We start from the raw sequence: 18,971 nt of genomic DNA, 5'->3' as shown, positions 1-18,971 counted from the left end.
CTTTCTTAGTAGATTTTATCAATGTATTCATCATAGGAGACCTCTCTAATGATCATCTGTAGAGAAAGGGTTATTAGATGTGTGAGAGCCTGGCATAGAGGCAAATAAAAGTAATATGGAAACTTATCTAGCTGTCTTTTGGAGCTCCTGCAGAAAAGAACAACTAATTACTTTTTACTTCGTTTTAATGATAATTTCACCCTTCAAAAGATAGAAAAAAAACAGTTAAAAGAATCTTGAAGGGGTGTGTGTGTGTGTGTGTGTGTGTGTGTGTGAGAGAGAGAGAGAGAGAGAGAGAGAAAATTGTACAGAGTAGTGCACATGGTTCTCTAGAAAGGTAGTCATTGGAGTGTACTTCTTATTTCTTCTTTGTACTTGAAACAAAAATTCTTTCTAAGGTCCTAACTCAGTAGAATCGATAAGACAATGGTTATCTAGTTTAGCACGGTGATTAATAGCTCTCTAGTTCATGTACATGTACTTAATACTTAATGTAGTTCTACAAGATTGATACCTATGATGACGTAATTAAAATACAACATATAAGCTGGGACAAACTCAGCCAGATCATTCATTCCATCTCATACCACCATGGTGGCAGGTCTCCACTGAGACCAAGGTCCGGTCTGAGCCACAGACAGACTCAGAAGGGCCATGGTCAGACTCAGGGGGCTTATAGACAGACTTAGAGAAGACAGAGGGCTGGAGGTTGGAGCACAAGCTCTCGGAGTGGTACAGACTTCAAGATAGAGACTGGTGGTGGTCACCCTGAAACCAAGACACATTCCAGAGGACCCCAAGAAAGCTAGCCTGGACCCCAGGCAAGGAAACTAGACTGTGAAGGAGATAATAATTTGGACTTTTAACACCTGGTTATTCTCGTAGTGATTACTCTGCGGAAATGAAGATGGTCCAGAGACTGCCAGAAAATCAACCAGAACACTACACCTCTTTGTATTTTTGTGGGGAGAGGGGCTCTTTAAGGAATTTGGAAATTTTGGGGTCCAGAGCAAAGTTTGAAAAAGATCATTTCCGTTCTGTTGCTTTCATCTCTAAGTTTTAAATTTTCTCTAGATTTACAAAGAATAAGCTTGCTTCCCTTATTTTCTCTAGATTTACAAAGAATAAGCTTGCTTCCCTTTCGGTCATTCAAATAGTTCTAAGTCTGCTTGAGAGTCTTCTCTCTAGGCAAAGTATTCCTTTTTTTTTTTTTTTAACTATTCCTTTTTCATATGTTTTAGACCTTCTTATAGTCCCTCTGACCGTTTTCTGAACTTAATTTTAATTTGTCAATATCCCTTTTCAAATATGAGTTCCATTTCAATGAGAGACCTTTTGATATTGTGGAAGGGTCATACTTTGCAAATTTCATTTATCATCTTTTGAATACTGGATACTTTACTTCTCCTTTCATAAGATTGTTGTATTATTGATCATACCAAAAATGTTGATTCAATTTGAACTTCTGACATAATCTTAATAGTCATATATTTTGCAAATGAGTTATTGTGAACAAGACATTAAGCTTATAGAGTTAATCATATCACCTTTAATTTGGCTATTATTCCAATATGTGGAAATAATTTTAAATGTTGTTTTGGACATCTGACATTTTAATCATTCCTGATAACTTTGTATCGCCAAAAATTTGACAAGCTATACCTTCAACTTAGTTATTGATAAAAATGTTGAGAAGAATATCCTTGTGGCATTAAAGATGATCCTGTTAGCAAGATAACTGCACAAATATGTATACATATATTGTATTTAACATATACTTTAACATATTTAACATGTATTGGACTATCTGCCATCTAGGGGGAGAGGGTGGGGGGAAGGAAGGGAAAAGTTGGAACAGAAGATTTTTGCAAGGTTCAGTGTTGAAAAATTACCCATGCATATGTTTTGTAAATAAAAAGCTGCAATAATAATAATAATAAAGTGACCCTGCTAGCTGATATTAATTTATTAATTGTTTTTTAGGGCCAACAAGTTTAACCTGCTGCTAAATCCATCCAACTATTCTTATTCAACCCATGAAATCTCTTTTTTATCCACAGGATAGTCAGTGTAATATGCACCAATGCTACTATGTTTGACCCATTTAAATGGTTGCTGAAAATGGACTTAAAAGTCATTAAAATATTAATGGAAGAATGGAAGAGAATCTGCTAGTGATAAATTTGTTTGATTTATCCTCATATATGTTGAATGTGGTTTGCTTTATTCAGTTCCTTTCTCTCTTCACCTTTGTTCCCTCTTGTTCTCAAGGCTGAAGACACATAAAGTACCTTACATTTCTCAAAGTGCTATATAAATTTTGTTTGTCTTTTGAATTTTGGATGCTGCTAATATAGATTTTATTAGTGTGAAACATCAGTGCTTTTTTGTTTGTTGGATGCTTTTTATGGTGAAAATTAGATTTATTTTAAAACTTTAAATGTTGGGGCAGCCAGGTGGTACAATATAGAGCATCAGCCCTGAATTCAGGAGGACCTGAGTTCAAATCTGGTCTCAGACACTTAACACTTTCTAACTGTTTGACTCTAGGCAAGTTGCTTAATCCCAACTGCCTTAGCAAAAAAGAACAAAAAAACTTTAAATTTTGATTAGAAATAAAAGCCTAGGTGTTTTTGATTTTTTTCTTTTTACCCTCATAAATAGTGATGGGTATGTGCATACTTGTTTTAGTATATATACATGATTTTTCATTTCTTCATGTCAACTTCCATCTTGATTTCAGTTTTTCAATCTATAAAGATAATTTTGAATATTGATTCTGACATCTAATTTTTTTCATTATTCCTACTACCTTTGTTACCTGAAAATTTGTCGAAATCTACTCTCAACTTAGTTATTAATAAAAATATTGAGTGAAACATTTCTTTGATATACTATTAGAGAAGACCTTGAAAACTGATTGATCTATGTATTTTATGCAAGTTTTGATTATAAAATAATAAAATTCCCCAAAAACAAGATTACTAAAATTTATATGCGTGCGTGCACATACACACACACTCTTTGCTATTCAAATGAGTGTTATTTCCTCCAAATTGTTCCATACAATTAACTTATAAAGCATATGGAAGTGCTTAATAAATGCTTGTTGAGTGAATGTGTTGCCATTGTTGAAAACACTTCTGAGAGCACTTCTGCAATTGTTTTTATATCTGGGTTATAAACCACATGTACAAAATCAGTCTTAACTAATCTCTTATCATACATTTTTTTTTTTTCTTTCTCCCTTAAATAGCTATTTTTATCTTATTCACCTACCCAGGGTTCAAGTGACTTTTAGGTAGTTAGAAAAATCAAATACTTTCTCCAAAGACAAAGATTTTCAGTGTTAAAGCATCTCAGGCTTTGAAGATGATTACAAAAAGATAATAATAATAACAAGGGCATAATCTCTGGAAAAAATTGTTTGCTCTTACAGTGTGGTATAATGGATAGAGTGTTGGACCTGGAATCAGGAAGATTAATTTTTTTGAGTTCAAATGTAACCTCATATAATTATTAGCAGTGTGATTCTTTGCAAGTCACTTAGCTTTATTCGCCTTAGTTTTCACATCTAAAAATGAGGGAAAGAAGGAAATGACAAACCACTCAAGTGTTTTTGCCAAGAAAATTTTAAATGGGGTCACAAGGAGTAGGACATGACTGAACAACTACTCTAACAACAACAATGATATACTTTGAAGGGAACTTGAATTTGAATGTATCAGTTCTGGGGGTGGGGTGGGGTGGGGTGGGGTGGGGTGGAGAGGGCATACCCAAAATTTAGTACACATGATATTTCTTTAGATAGAGAATTCATGGATGACATTGTGTTATATGTGTATGGGGGAGGGAAAGGCAATTTTTTATTTGGATTCTGGAATAGAATTTCTTTGTCATTAATTTCACTAATTTCCTGTAGTTTATAATATATTATTAATGCTGTTGAAACATGAAGAATAAACAAAATATTCTTTTAACAATTTTTTTTTAACCTTAAACTATGTTCAGAAGTAATGGTTTGTATAAAATTTAGCATGCTCTTTCATTTGATATTAATTTCCTTGGACAAATAAATTCTTAGGATGTCAATTTCTCCATTATAATGGGAATAGTAATTATTAATTAACTATTTATCAAGTGTCTACTACGTTCCAGACAGTATGCTGGGCACAGTTGTTGTTTGGTCTTTGTTCTCAATGGGGATCATGCTATCAAGAAGCAGATGCCATAACAGACAAGAGAATTGGATTTAAGTGAGGGTGGTTCCTACAAAGTCACCCATCTCACTTTCTTCTCCGGTGCCATCTGAGTCCAGTGGCAAACTATAGATTGTAGTAGGAGGCCTTGACCTTTTTAAGTAAAGGTCATTAATAGGTCTCTTTCAGTGAAGCAAAGCCAATTCAGTGATTAAGGTTAAGTAAGAATTGAGGTAAAGAATAACCTCTTTTACCAATTCCTCCCCTCCCCTATTCCTTCTTCCCTCCAAATCCAGCCCAGGAGGTTCCCATTAGGGCTTCTGCCCCAAACAGAAAACAGTTGCTATTTACATTTACTCTGAATTAAACCTGGGCCCAAAAGAATAATCCAGGTGGGAATTGCTTGCTCTGGGACCTATTGTTGACTAATTGGTGAGAGCCAGAATGTTTTTTATTTTTTAACATTCATTTAGGCAGAATACTCAGAGGTAAAGGTATGATATATTATGTAGAAAGATCTGTGTTGCCCAATTGATTAATTCATTTGAATCCACAGCTCTATGCACAGAGATTTTTGTTTTTTGTCATCATCAGGGAAGTGATTCCATGACATGCATGTGAGTTGGATTTAAATAAGGGAGGGGTCTGCAAGGTCAACCTGCCTCATTTTCTCTTCCAGTACTATTTGGATCCAGTGGCAAAATATAGATTGAGAGAACTGAAGATAGCCCTGATGCAATGGGAGACCTTAGCCTTTTTAAGCTTAGGTCTCATACAGGTTTTCAGTTTGACTGAGGCAATGGCAATGTCCATTTAGTGTGATAAAGGATAGGTTAAGAATGGTGAATATACTGATTGAGAATTCTGTAGAGCAGGGTTCTTAAAACTTTCTACTTGTGATTCCTTTTTGCTCAAGAAATTTTATTCTACCTCAGGTATATAGATTTACAAAATAGATTACTGGTAAATCATAATTTTGTGATTACTCCTCCTCCCTGTCCCCCACTTTCAGTTACACAGATCCACATGGAGCAGTGATGTAAAGTTTAAGAAGCAATTTGGAATTATGCCCAAAGGCTCTAAAATTGTATAGACCCTTTGACCAGTTAATACTAATACTAGGTATGTAACCCAGAGAGATTTTCAAAAAGGAACAGGAATCTGTGTATGAACAAACATTGATAGCAACTTTTTTTGTGATAGCAAACAATTGGAATTTGAGGGAATATCAGTCAATTGGGAAATGTCTGAACAAGTTGTAGTATGTGAGTGTGATGGAATATTATTATTATTCTACGAGAAATGATAAAAGCAGGCTGTTTTCAGATAAACCTGGAAAGACTACAATGCACTGATGCAAAATGAAATTCGCAGAATCAGGACAACATTGTATAATGTAAAAGCATATTGGTATTATGATCAACTTTGAATGACTTCATAACTCTCAGCAATATAATGATTAAAAATAATTTTCAAAGACTTAAGATGTGAATGCTATCCATCTCCAGAGAATGAATTAATGTAGTTAGGCCATCTCCAGTTTTCTTCATCTCTATGTGGCCACTGGATCCAGGTGGTCCTAGAGGGGAAAGTGAGGCCAGTGACCTTGCTCAGTCCTCACTCACTTAAATCTAATTCATTTGCATGTCAATGCATTACCTCCCTGATTGTCATGGAGCTCTTTAAGAATGAAGGAGAAACAACAACCTCTGACAAACATGTAAAAATTAATGAATATTAAAAATTGTTTTTCTGTGCAGCTCATTTCTTTTTAGCATAGTAGTAGTATTTCATCTATACACTACAACTTGTTTAACTATTCCCCAATCTAGGACCATCCCCTCTTTTTCTAGTTCTTTGCAACCAAGAAGAGAGCTGTTATAAATATTTTAGAACATATAGGGTCTTTTCCTTATTCTCTATAATTTTCTGGGGAAACAGATCTAATGTTGGTATTACTGGGTCACTGTGTTTACATTTTTTATAACTCTTTGGATAGAATTCTGTATTGCTCTCTAAAATGATTAAATCAGTTTATGATTCCACCAAAGAGTGTATTAATGTGCCAATTTTTCCATTTTCCTTCCAACCTGTCATTTTCCTCCTAATGTTTTGGTTAATCTAATATTAGATGGTACCCCAGAGTTGTTTTAATATGCATTTCTTTTATCAGTAATTTAGAGTAATTTTTTTCATGTGACTTTGTATAGTTTTGATTACTTCTCCTGAAAACTACATATGCATATGCTTTGACCATTTATCATTTGGGGAATGACTCATTTTTATAGATTTGACAAAGTTCTTTATATATTTGAGAAATGAGATCTTTATCTGGGAAATTGTGTATAAAATTCTTTCCCGGTTTTCTCTTTTCCTTCTAATCTTGCCTACATCGGCTTTATTTGCACAAAATGTTTTTAATTTAATGTAATCAAATCCATTTTATTCTCCACTGTGCTCTGTATTTTGTGACCATTCATAAATTTGTTTTCCTATCCATAAGATGTGGTACTGCTAGACCTCCCTCCTTTACATTTTTTCATTAGTTCTTTTTGAAATTCTTGCCCTTTTTTTTTAAACTGAATTTTGTTTTAGTCTTTCTTTTTTAGTAAAATAATTTTGTAGTTATTTGAGAAGGCATTGAATAAATAAAAGTAGGATTGTCATTTTTATGATATAAACCCTCTCCATCCATGAACAACAAATATGTCTTCTCCAATTATTTAAATTTGACTTTATTTGCATAAAATAATATAATTAAGTTCATGTAGTTCCTGAGTTTGTTTTGACAAGTATATTCCCAAGTATTTTATATTGTCTACAATTATTTTAAATGAGGTATCTCTTACTGTTTCTTCTTGCAGAGTTTTGTTGGTGATTTATAGAAATGCTGGCAACTTACAAAGTGTATTAATTTCTTCCTTGCTACTTTGCTCAGATTATTAATTGTTTCTACTATTTAGTTGGATCTTTAGGATTTTCCAAGTATATCCATCATACTGTTTGCAAAAAGTGATAGTTTTATTACTTCATTGAGAATTCTAATTCCTTCAACTACCTTTTTATCCTTTTATTGCTATTGTTAGCATTTCTAAAGTAATATTAAATAATGTTGGTGACAGTGGACATTCTTTCACTCTTGATCTTACTAAGAAGACTTGTAGGTTATTCCAAGTACAAATAATGCTTATTGATGATTTTTAGGTGGATGCTTAACATTTTAAGAAAATATACATTTACAACTATGCTTTCAAATGTTTCTTTATCTATACTTAATCACTGATTGGGCATAGCCTCAGTGAGACTGAGACCTGGGAAAGATCTTAACTTAAAAAAGCCAAGATCTGCCAATACATCCGGGAGATCAGTTGTCCTGTTCTATATTTTGCCACTGGACTCAGATGGCTCAAGAGGAGAGAGTGAGTCTGGTGGTTTTCAACAGCCTGATTTAAATCTAGTTCACTTGCAAGATGTGACTTCACTTCCGGATTATCATCTTGAAGAATAAAGGACAAACAACAGGAATGAGTTTTAAAATTCTGTAAGATGAAGGGATTTGACTAAGATTACACATTAACTGTAATAGCTGGGAGTAGAACCTAGTATTTCTACTTCTAGTCTAATAAATTCTCTTTTCATTCTCACACTACCTTTTAAAAGAGAATCTTAAGGATTCAGGGTCTTCATTCTGAATATGACATCATTATGTTGTAATGTGGTTGTTTTTAGGATTTCTTGAGGTTTGGGAATCTATTGATTGTACATTAAATGGCAATATATTGATAAGCTTTTTGAGTTATGCCCATTTTTAAAAAAAGCATTTTTCCCCTGTAGTCTGTTCTTTTTCTTTTAGTATGACTCTCTGCTGTAGTCTTTTTCTTCTACTCTCCTAATATGCTAATTTTCTAATTTATAATTAATCTCTTGAGTATCAGTTTCCTTCTCTTTAGAATGATATTGGATTAGATTAGGTGCTTTTTAAAATTCCTTTAAGTACTTAAATGCTGTGAAGCCCATGACCTTTTAAAAACAGGGCTACCCAGTTTTGCATTCATTATTCTAGGCCTCATCATAGTTGACATTTATGCAATATTTTATACTGTATTAAATTCTATATGCAGTATATTATTTTATTTGTGCTTCACAAAAACCCAGTGAGGTATTGATAGTGTAGATTTTACCTTCATTTTACAGATGAGGAATTAGGCTCATAGAAGTCAAATTAGTGACCTTCCAAGATTCTACAGCTAATTATTGACAGCCAAGATTTTAAACCAGTGTTTGGTTTTTTGTGTTGTTTTGTTTTGTTTTTGCTAAGTCACCCTATTTCCTGAATTGTATGTTTAAAATATATGCAACTTAGTATGTATATTCTAGATACTTAATCTTGAGTACTTATAAGATTTTTTTTTAATTGATTCTCAGCTTGAGTTCTAGGAAGATGAATTTGTTAAATAACCCATTTATGAATATGTGAAGAGTATTGCATTACTTTAGAAATAAAGATTTTAGAATTGTTAGCTTTATACTAAATGTTACAAGTTTGGAAGTATGATATTTAGAATAGGTTTCCTCTATGGCAAACTTGCTTAAACTTCTAATATAATTAAATATTTTGTAAACTTATTAAAGAAAATAAATATTTCTATTATTTTTAGGCTTACTGGTGGGCAGTGTTGCTTATGGGAATTGCCTTGATCATGTTAATGGCTGGGTTTATTAAGATATGCAGTGTTCATACTCCAAGCAGTAATCCAAAGTTGCCTCCTCCTAAACCACTTCCAGGTAAGACAATATGAGCAAAATAAATTTTTGTTCCCTTTTTAAAGGAGAGAGAGAGAGAGAGAGAGAGAGAGAGAGAGAGAGAGAGAGAGAGAGAGAGAGAGAGAGAGAGAGAGTGTGTGTGTGTGTGTGTGTGTTATAGTTCTTCCTGTAATCAAACAGTAACACAAATCTCTGTTTAATAAGAAGTTACCTTGAGTGAGAAAACTGCCACAAGAAATAATTTTAAATAGATACTTTGCCATTGGAAATGGGGACTATTGAATATATGGTTTGGTGAATATTTATTTTAAGAATACTGTCTTATAACAGCAGTGACAAACTATTTTAAGATGCCTTTGCTGTGTTGACTATTCACTTGTTGATTTATAAAAATACTTTGATTTAAATGTTCATGTTTTTATTATTTTTGTCAGATTCACACAGCTTTCTTCTGTTTGAACTATGTCAACTTTTATACCCTTAGAGATCTTATTAAACCGTATCAATACAATGCCCTTACCAAATAAAGTGATGATTTAAATAAATCAACTATGATCCTTTTAGTGAATTGTAACTAGAATGTAAGGATCTTAAGTTTTATAGTTTATTTTTTTAAGTTTTTATACTTATACTTAAGTCTTACACTTTTTACAAAATTTTACATGTGTTCTGAAGTTATCTTATTTGAATTGTATATTGAGGATAATGTGTTTTTGTTGTTGTTGTTTGTTTGTTTGTTTTAAATCATGGCTTAATTTGCTTTTATTTAATAACTCAGGCACTTTAAAGAGGAGGAGACCTCCCCAAGCAGTTCAGCCACCACAGCGTCAGAGACCCCGAGAAAGTTATCAAATGGGACACATGAGACGTTAACTGCAGCTTTTGCCTTGGTTCTTCCTAGTGCCTACAATGGGAAAACTTCACTCCAAAGAAAAACCTATTAAGTCATTGTCCCCAGACTAAACTCTCAGCATAAGAGTAGAAGAAAAAAGGCAAGATATTATGTCCTCAGCCCAGGTGGAGTTGTTTAAATTTTAATGGCTGAATGTTCCAATTTAAAAAAAAAAAAAAAAAAAAAAAAAAAAAAGGAAGTAACATGTTTTTCTTACAGACAGATATTTTTAATCTAATGGCACAAAGTCTTAGAATATGATTGCGCGCCCCTTGTTCCCTTTTCTTCGTTGCTGCGTTTTCTTCACTTGCAGGCAAACATGGCTCTATTAAAACTTTTATTCACAAATTGAAATATATATCTATTTTTCAACTGCCAATTAAGGCTAGGAGGCTAGACCACCTCAACATTGGAGACATCACTTGCCAATGTACATACCTTGTTATATGCAGACATGTATTTCTTACGTACACTGTACTTCTCTGTGCAATTGTAAACAAAAATTGCAATATGGATGTTTCTTTGTATTATAAAACTTTTCCGCTATTAATGAAAACAATTACTGTTTTAATTGACATACTCAGGATAACAGAGGATGGTGGTGTATAATGGTCCAGGATTCTATAATGCTTTTACACAGCAGTTTTGAAATGAGAATCAGTTTTTTGTTGTTGTTGTTGTTGTTTTTCCCCTTAATGATAAGAGTTGGTTCCACTAATCATTTTATCTTTTCAAACAGCTGCTAAAACATAGCACACAGCTGAATACTCTCTAGGGAGACAGTTGACAGAAGTGTTATGTAAACTGGGCATATGCAGCATACTGCTTCAAATTGGCTTTTTTATATAAGAGTCTGATTTCTTTTTATTTTAAACTTCATGTAACTATTCAGTTCAGCCTTTTAAAGTTAGTTGAAATTTTATTCATGCTTTCTTGGAAATTATGCCTGTTGGATTTTTGTTTGCAGCCTACTTATTTTTACTTTCTCACATATATATATATATATATATATATATATATATATATATATATATATATATATATATATATATATATATAATTAACAAATGATATTTTGTGGTTTTGTTTTGATTTTGATTTCTAAAACTTTTTGTTCTAAAACTTTTGTTGTTGGAAAAGAAAAGGTTATGCTTATTTTTTAATTTATCAAAAATGGACACTTTTCATCATATTGTAACTGATAATGAATAACCACTAAAAACAATTATTTGATCAACTGATAGGCCTACTGACATTTAAAAAAATCTTTAAACAGCAGTGAAGTTGAAACAGCACAATGTCCCATTACAAATTTAGTTTTTAAGCAGCTGTAAATAATTGGAATTTAAGGAAAGAAAGCAAAAGCATTTAATGTATTAACAGGCTTACTGCTATGCAGGAAATGGAAGGGGGCATTAAAAAACGTTTTAAGCTTGTGACATATTTATTGCTTCTGTTTTCCAACTACATCAAACTAATCAGATGTAAATGGCTATCATTTTCCTGGCTTCACTTTGAAGGAAAATTTTTTTGAAGGTTGAAAAGACTTCTGTATTTGGGTATTCCTTTTTCTTTTCTTTTCTTTTTAAGAGTATAAGGTTTACACAATCATTCTCATAATGTGACGCAAGCCAGCAAGGCCAAAAATGCTAGAGAAAATAATGGGATCTCTTCCTTGTAAACTTGTACAGTATGTGGTGACTTTTTTCAAAATACAGCTTTTTGTACATGATTTAGAGACAAATTTTGTACATGAAACCCCAGATTATAAATAATTCTAAACAATAGGTAGAAATATACGTAATTGCTTTTAAATCATTTAAATACATTTGTTTTCAGACTGTGCAAAGGTTGGAAGTGGGTTTGCATTTCTAAAATGGTGACTTTTATTTTGCAAGAGTTCTTAGTAACTTCTTGAGTGTGGTAGACTTTGGATCATGTAAATTTTTTGCTTGTAATGTTATCCTGTGGTAGGGTTTTGGCAGAATACACACTGCCCTATTTTATTTTGAGTCTAAGTTAAATGTTTTCTGAAAAGAGATATGTGCACTGAACTCTCTCCATTGCAAATCAAGATGTGGTAAAACAAAAAGATCAAGACAAGTGAGATCTAATACTACTGTCAGTTTAATGTCCGCTGTGTTTTATACAGTATCTTTTTTGTTCACTTTGGAAATTTTTACTAAAACGTTGCAAAAAAAAAAAAAAATAAAGTATTGTGCAAAGATATGTAAGATTTTTTGAAACTTGAAATGCATTAATAAATAGACTTGATGAAATCAACTCAAAGGTTGCATGCTTTTTGAACACAAACTTTCAAAAGAAGCTATCTCACAAAAATTTTCTGAACATGTTATAGTCAGAAAAGCACTTTGAAGACCTGAGTTTGGATCCTGGCTCTCTGTCTGCTTGGAAATGTTCCTTAACCCCTTTGTATTTCTGTGTCCTTACTTTTAAGATGATAGAGGGAGAGAATGAATTGGATCGAGTGGACTTCAAGCTCTAAAGGATCTGATTAAATGACTCCTCCTTTTTTTTTTTTTTTAAGCATGTTTCTTAGTACCCAAGTAGTATCTGGTTTTTTATCCCTTTTTTCGAATTTACATAGAAAATAAATCAAGGTTAAATGTTTCCGTGCACACAATTTAACATTTTAAAAATAAAATTCACCTGCATACCACAATATTGCTTATAATCCTGGTAGTTACTTTCAACCTTATACCTTCTCTTACTGAATTCCATGTAATATACAATAGATATTATACATATATCTAAGTAACAAAAATGCAGTTTGCTGTAGCATTCCTAATTTTCAGTATAAGTTGGTCCAATATTTTACTTTTTTTTGAAACTTAAAGATGAATACAAAAGAAAGTTGACATATTGTACCCAAAAATGGAAATGTGAGGGAGAAAACATAAATGTAATATATTATATGTGTTTGACTTTTACAGGTCTAAATGTATCATATACAACTGTTCATAAAATTATATTTGCCATATTATATTTTAAAGTTAATTTACTTGTAATGATTCTAACTTTTTTTTATTAAATTTTGTGTTATAGAAGCTAAACTTTAGGAAATCTAGATTCTCCCATGGACAAGTTATTATCAGGTGAAAAGCTTAATAATAGAATAAAATACACTGCACTGAAAAAGGGAAAATTGTTATGTTTTTGAGGTATAAGTTCTCTACATTGTCAAGTGAATATGGAAAGCAGTAATTTACAGAAAAAGGGATAAAGCAATGAAAAAAGAAGAGGAAAAACAGCTCAAATAAATCAAATAGTTGTTGCAATATGGGATTTTGTCTTATCTGTGTCATTTTCTACACGTTATATTTAAGTTTCTCCTGTTTCTGATATTTCTTTTTTATTATCTTTATGGACTTTGCCAGACTGGGGGGAAAAAAATCTTTCCCTTGTTAATTTATGTACTGAATTGCTGTGTCCATTTTTAAGGTTACCAGCTGTTTCTATTTCCTGCAGAGCTATTTTGAATTTCAGTAATATAAGAAATATTGCCATTCTTCCATGTTGAATTTTATCACATTTTTCCCCCTGATACTTTCTATTTCATTCTTTGTAGTCTTTTCACTTCATTATAACATCATGCCCCCTCTACCTTTTGTGCATTTTAAAATTCTTTGGAAATTGTCCAACAATATATTATTAGACTTAATTTTAAGATTTGGGATGCATTTTGAGGAATGATACCCATTATGATTTTTTCATGATGCTTTTGTTATTTTAACTGTAAAACAAGTAAAAACCACTTATTATACAAGTTATTAAAGTGAAAATATTCAGCAGTTTGACATTTGACTGTTCTCCCATTTTAGGGTTTGTGTTTTAGGTAAAAAGTATCTTAACTTTTTAAAAGATGGATGCTTTTCCCTTTTGGTTGTGAAGCTGATATTAAAACAGTGCTTCACTTAATTTTTACTTTATTGATATCTGGGTAAGTTTTGTGATGTACTTGGAAATTCAAAAGCTTCCTGCCAATCTGAATTTTTAGTTAACTGTCACTTTGATTCTACAAAAAAATATGTTGCTCTTACAAGAACTTGATCAGTTTCTTCCCGTATTTTTAGATGTCAGCTCTTCTACAAATGATGCCATTGAGAGTTTGATCCCTGTGTTTGATTTCTTTGATTTAGCAGCTCCTTACAATAATGCTGATATTTGCAGCAGTAGTAGCAGGAGGACTTCTGAATAGAGGTTACTTGAAAGGACTTTCATTTTCTTCATTATGAATATTACCCATGAAGAATATTTTTAAATGTCTATAGGCTGCTGCTTACCAAAATCAAATTCTTTAGTTATTCTAGCATCATTTGAAAATATTTCAAAGATTTTGGGAAACCACTTCTCCTACTCCAGAATAATAAAGTGTAGAAATTCTTTCAATATGTTAAAAAAAGGTGTAACTGTTGTTAAAGAGAAAATAAAAAAAAGATTAAGCTAATGGCTGGCTTGTCTATACTGAAACCAGCCTCCCTCAGCACTCCCCTCCCCATATATGTATGTATTTTTGTAGTGTCCCCCTCAAAACTTTATAAGCTTTGCTTCAATGCTGTTTTGACATAAGATTTTGCCAGTAATTATAAGATTACCAAAAATATTGTGACATAAATTTTGAAATTTAGCCACTACCAATTTTTTAATATTTGGAATTAAGAAAATTTTCAAATTTCAAAATTTTTTTCTGGATTTTTAAATATTATGCTTGTTTAGAAACAACCTAGTTCATTGAAATTATGTATTATTTAATCCATGGAGTAACTTTACAATATGAACATGTAAATAATAGAATTTGGAAAATTCTGCCTTCTGCAGCTGCCTGTGGGATGAGTTGTCAAATAGAATTTGGGGAAATAGAGGAAGAGCTGGATAATCTAAAACACAAAGGACTCATTTATTGGGTTTATAATTTTCCAGTTATGTCTCTTATACAAAAGAGAACAAGATTCCCCTCATAACAAACATCTTTGAAAAAGTCCTCCCCCCCCCCCCCCCCCCCATTGGCTGTGATGTGAAGAAGCTGATGGAGTGCAGCGAGGCTCTAGACATATTACCTGCCCTTGGAACTATGCAAGACCTTTTTTGTGACTAGACTAGGATAACAAATCAGGTTTTAAAAGCATCTGAATCTTGTCATCTGTTCTGATATGTACATGGCAATTTCTTTTTCCTTTTTTAAATGTGTTAGTTTTTTTGTTTTTGTTTTTGTTTTTTTTTAAATAGCTTCTTATTTAAAAGATATATGTGTGATGTTCTTTTCTCTAGATTGTAATCCTTCTCTGGAAGGAGTTTTCTTTGGGAGCTTCTGAAGGCAGCCTTGGCTTTAGTTCCAGTTCAATAATCCCAGAATGCAGCCAGGAGTTAAAGTCCTTTACTGTCTCTTTCCAAATCTTATCTCCAGATCCTTTATTTTCTCCTTCAATTCTTCTCTCCTTCACTTGGGGCTCGGCTAGCTTTCTGGAGGCCTTCCTTTCTTTTTGGTTCCTTAGAGCTTTTGTCCAAGTGTCTCCAGCCTGCATCGTGGTAGAATCTCAAATGACTCTTGACTAGGAATCACCTAGAGTGTGGGAATCAGACTCCACCTCCAAGGGTGTGGGATTGTGGGTTTCCCAGAAGTCAATCCTAGTTGTGAATCTCCCAGAAGTCCATGAGCAGGGTTTTCCTTTAGACTTGTGAATCTCCTGGACTTGCATTCTAAATCTCCTAAAGCTTTCCTGAAGTTCTCCCAGGAAGTCCTCTCCTTGACTTGATCCAGACTCTGTCCCCACTGAATCCTGGCTCCTTATATCCTCCCAGAGAATGGGCTTGTGGGTATTCTCTGGGCTTGTGGGAGCTCCTTAAAGGACCAAAGAGCAAACTCCTTTAAAAGGTGTAAACACTTTTAAAGGTTTGAACTTTAAAGGTATGAACTCAGTGCCTAAGTACCTTGTAAGAATTCTAACATATATGCATGGGTAATTTTTCAGCATTGACAATTGCAAAACCTTTTGTTCCATTTTTTCTCCTCCTTCCCCCAGATGGCAGGTAGACCAATACATGTTAAATATGTTAACATATTAAGTTAAATACAATATATGTATACATGTCCAAAACAGTTATTTTGCTGTACAAAAAGAATCAGACTTTGAAATAGCGTACAATTAGCTATATATAGAATAATATTCCATAATATTCATATACCACAATTTATTCAGCCATTCTCCAATTGATGGACATCACTCATTTTCCAATTTCTTGCCACTACAAAGAGGGCAGCCACAAACATTCTTGTACATACAGGTCCTTTTCCCTTCTTTAAAATCTCTTTGGGATACAAACCCAGTAGCAACACTGCTGGATCAAAGGGTGTGCAAAGTTTGATAACTTTTTGAGCATAGTTCCAAAATGCTCTTCAGAATGGTTGGATCACTTCACAATTCCACCAACACTGTATCAGTGTCCTAGTTTTCCCACATCCCCTCCAACATTCCGCATTAAATAAGAACATATTTGGAACTCAAAGCAACCTCAGAAATCCATCTAGTTCAATTTCTTCATTTTACAGGTGTGAAAATTTAGATTATGGACTCTAGGCAGGCAAATGTGAAAGACAAATTATAGCTCAAGGTGGTAATCTTTAGAAGAACAGTAAAGAGAAAACTCTTAATTTTTGTGAGGGCAGAGATAAGGTTAAGAACCCTTTTTGTATTTTGGGGCAGCTGCATAATAAAGTACTGGGCAGTGTTGTACCAAAATATCTTGGGAATTTTCTCCCTACATACAGTACTAAAAATCAGTTTCATGGTGTTGACATCCTAAATCTAACCTAGAACACATTGTAGCTTGGCCCAAGATCTGACACTTAAGAAGCAGGTGGCTTATAAATATGGCAAAAATTAAACTGAATAACAATTCTAGCCTCAGTTATATCTCTGGGAAGATCAGAAGTAAACAATAGGCTTTTAAGAAATCTTGTAGCTATAATTTCCTTTTTAGTTTCTTGTTTCATGTTCCTACAAATTTGACTAGTTTCAACTTAAAGGGAAAAATTGCCTTTTAAAAATCATAAACAAGTTATATGATAGGGGCAGGAGTTGGTTAAAAAGAGGGAGAAATAAAGGAAAATGGATAGGAATAGTATCACTAATGAATTTAAAATCTTATGTTACATTAGTAGTTGAATGGTGTCTAATTTTTTATTTTTTTTAAATTAAATTTGAGTTTCAAAGGTTAAAGACCTATTTTTCTTCCTCCACCTCTTCTGTTGCCCTTGAGTAAGCAAGAAAAAAATCCTTGTTTACAAGTGTGTATGGTCAAGTTAAAGAAAATTTCTATTTTTCCATATCTAGCAAGAAATGTTTCAATCTGTTCTCTGAACCCATCTTTTTATGAGGAAGTAGATGACATTTCATCAAGAGTCTTCAGAAATTGTGGTTAGTTATGTTGATTGTAGTTCTAATGTTTCATTTTGATGAGTGTGTATTAATGTGTATGTATGTATGTGTATGTGTGTATATATATATATGTAAATACGTGTGTGTATTTTTTTGATGTTTTAATTAACCACATTCTGCCTTTTCTCTCAGCTCTTCCCTTTTAAGAACACGAGAAAAACAAAACCTAATAAGCATCTGTATAATTACTCAAAACAAATTTGCATATTGGTCATATCCCGATGTTTTCTATATTCTAAGTTTTCACCTTAAAAATCTCATTATTTCCTTAATTGTTTGGAATCTTAGTTGGCAATTTATGGCCATCTCTTCAGAGTCACATTTTTTTGCCACTTCAAAAATGTGGATAAAAATATTTTTGTGTGTTTTTGGAATTTGTTTTGCTTAGAACTAATTCTTTTCATCCATCATGCCTCTTATTCTCCCTTCTCCTTTCTTTCCCCTCCTAATTCACTGTTGAGTGGAATCTTTTTCTGTAATCAACTGTTCTTCCTTTGACCAGTTCAGATGAATGAGTATATTCCTTCTTTGAGGACTTGTGTCCTCTAGTTATGTGAAAAAATAATCCCTTTCCTTAGCTGCTCCTCTTCTGTAGAATTTGGTTATGATGTTTCTGGGGCTTTTTATTTTGATGTTTCTTTTAGGAACTAACAAATAGATTTATTTCCACTCTATCCTCTGACTGTAAGAGAGCTGGGCATTCTTTTAAGGTTTCTTGAAATGCGATGTCTTGGCTATTGTTTTTGTCATAACTCAGGTAGCCATTTGATTCTGAAATTTCTCCACAATCCATTTTCTGGGAGAGTTTGTGTATAAAGTGCCTTCTTTTTTTTTTTTTTTTTTTTTTTTTTTTTTTTTTTTTTTTTTTACTCTTAACTCTTGCTTCATTTCTTTCAATAATTTTGTTTGAGTTTGTGATTTTTAATATGGGTCTGGACCATTTTTGAAGTCAGAAGGTCTAACTTTCTGCTTCCAGGCCCAGCATTCTATATACTGTGCAGAAAGGTATGATTATTATACTTTCAAAATACTTTTGGAAATTCTGGAATAACAGTTGTTTTCCTAAATTCATTGGTTTAGAATTATGAAAAAAAAAAAAAAAAGTATTTTCAGCCTTAACTTCTAGGTCTTGACTGACATTGGTATAAAATCTGAATTTTCACCTTAAGTATCTATTTCTCCTCTTTTTGTTTTAGGATTGTGGTCTAGATCCTAGAGTTGTTGCTTTAATTGTACACATGAGCTTCTTAGGTAATAAAAGCTCAGAACTTATCAACTCTTTTTAGGAAAAGCCTTTTTGAAAACTCATACTTACACCCTGACAACAGACAACAAGACTTTAAACAACTTTTTTTTTTTTTTTTTCCCAGTATCATAAAGAAACAGATGCCGTTAGTGTTGTCAACATTATTTCAATTAAAAAAAAAAAAGAGGTAATCTGTCTTCCAGGTCTCTCTCAATCCTATGGATTTGGGTCCACCAAAAAACTACCTCAATGTTAATCTTGTCAATACTTTCTAATGTTAGTAAAGGAAAACATTTAAAATTATAAAGGAGTAGAATATGGTCAGATGACAACCAGCATGAAAATTTAAGCCAATATAAGCTTATGGATTTTTAGCCATTGGATTCTAGAGATATATTCAAGTGATATAATTT

General features: G+C 32.7%; 1 protein-coding gene across 2 annotated transcripts in view; it reads left to right on the top strand.

The window, feature by feature from the left end:
* Window positions 1–10,059, top strand: part of ADAM10 (ADAM metallopeptidase domain 10) — a 142,173-nt gene extending 132,114 nt beyond the window's left edge. For both annotated transcript variants that reach the window (XM_074294631.1, XM_074294632.1), the window contains exons 15-16: window positions 8,858–8,984; window positions 9,742–10,059. In XM_074294631.1, the coding sequence (XP_074150732.1) occupies window positions 8,858–8,984; window positions 9,742–9,836 (222 nt within the window). In that variant the 3' untranslated portion in view covers window positions 9,837–10,059. The remainder of the gene's footprint in view (window positions 1–8,857; window positions 8,985–9,741) is intronic.
* The last annotated feature ends 8,912 nt before the right edge of the window (window positions 10,060–18,971 follow it).

The sequence above is a fragment of the Sminthopsis crassicaudata genome, chromosome 2 (assembly GCF_048593235.1).
Source record: "Sminthopsis crassicaudata isolate SCR6 chromosome 2, ASM4859323v1, whole genome shotgun sequence".
Lineage (NCBI taxonomy): Eukaryota > Metazoa > Chordata > Mammalia > Dasyuromorphia > Dasyuridae > Sminthopsis > Sminthopsis crassicaudata.
This window is presented reverse-complemented; position numbering and strand designations above follow the sequence as displayed.